General features: G+C 40.9%; 1 protein-coding gene across 1 annotated transcript; it reads right to left on the reverse strand.

Annotated features, from left to right (window-relative positions):
• Positions 1-333: 333 nt before the first annotated feature.
• On the reverse strand, positions 334-984 carry LOC115935032 (large ribosomal subunit protein uL22-like). The gene has a single exon (XM_055391178.2). It carries the CDS (start codon positions 950-952, stop codon positions 398-400), a length of 555 nt encoding a protein of 184 aa, XP_055247153.1. The 5' UTR covers positions 953-984; the 3' UTR covers positions 334-397.
• Positions 985-1,317: the final 333 nt, after the last annotated feature.

The following is a 1,317-nucleotide window of genomic DNA, read 5'->3' on the forward strand; positions in this document are numbered from 1 at the left end:
GCAGCAGAACTTGTTGTACTCAAATTGTGTCTCTTGACAGCTCAGGCAGAGGTCACTCTCTTAGTTAGACCATCGTGATATGCCCTAAAGGCCCAAGCCTTATTTGTGATTACCTTTTTCGTTACAAGTTTACCCAGACAGCATATGCTCTATACATGTACAGACTTTCTTTAGTCTTAATAAAAATGATGACACTCTGTGTCATCAGCTAACAAAAGTGACTCTTGGCCAACAGGCCTTTTCACGGCCATGTCACTCTAGGTGCTTGGACAAGAATCACACGTGGTAGTGTTGTTAGTTCTTCCCCAAAGTCCTTCAGGTTTAAAGCAGAGGTTTTGTTTTTCTTTTTCTTTTTTTTTTTTTTTTCCTTTTAATTACATTTATTTTAATGCTGAATTTACTCCCGTGCCATAAGTTTTTGTTTCTTCAGTTTCTTCTGGGATATCTTTTTCTTCTGGGCAACCTCCTCTTCTGGTTTAGGAACAATCTGTTCCTTTTCCGTAAGGATCATCTCAATGTGGCAGGGAGAGCTCATGTATGGGTTAATCCGACCATGAGCTCTGTAGGTCCGGCGGCGCATCTTAGGTGCTTTGTTCACTTGGATATGCTCAATGACCAGAGAATCTACATCTAAACCCTTAAGTTCAGCATTACTCTCTGCGTTTTTAAGCATGTGTAGCAAAAATTCAGCACTCTTTTTGGGCCACCGACCTTGTGTCCAGCCCCACTGCTTGGCCTGCGCACACCTGCCAACTCCACCATTGTAACGTCGGAATGGTACACACTGTTTCTGTAAAGTGACATCTTTCAGATACTTCGTGGCTTTTCGTATATGCATACCCCTGATGGCCTGAGCAGTTTCACGAGTGTTCTTAAAGTGAACACGAAGATTGGAACCTCTCGATTTGCATGATTTCGTGGGGTTCTCCGGGTCAAGTGAATAGCGAACCATTTTCACAGATTACCTCAGGCTGCTTAGAGAAAGAGCGAGGTTTTGTTTTTCTAACAAATATTCCAGAAACTGCTACTATCAAGTTGCTAAGATGTTTTTAACCCCAGATCTTCAACTCATGTAGAAAAAGTATTGTCTTCAGTTCCATTTGGAAGGGAGAGGAGATAGACCAGTAGTTCCTTGTGAAACAGTTAATGCAATCTCTTGAGTTGTCTCAGAATATTGATGTGTTTGATGTTGTGGTTTGGTTGTAAGATTTAGGCATATATTTTGCCTTTAATAAGTGCTTTTATAATATTGAATTTTGCATTAAGTTGTGTTATGGGGCTGAATTGTGGCCCCCAAAATTCATATGTTGAATCCCC

The sequence above is a fragment of the Gorilla gorilla genome, chromosome 5, assembly GCF_029281585.2.
Source record: "Gorilla gorilla gorilla isolate KB3781 chromosome 5, NHGRI_mGorGor1-v2.1_pri, whole genome shotgun sequence".
Classification (NCBI taxonomy): Eukaryota; Metazoa; Chordata; class Mammalia; order Primates; family Hominidae; genus Gorilla; species Gorilla gorilla.

Bases quoted from the DNA above. Each gene is read 5' to 3' on its own strand.
- LOC115935032 (XM_055391178.2), bottom strand. From the start codon at position 952: ATGGTTCGCTATTCACTTGACCCGGAGAACCCCACGAAATCATGCAAA.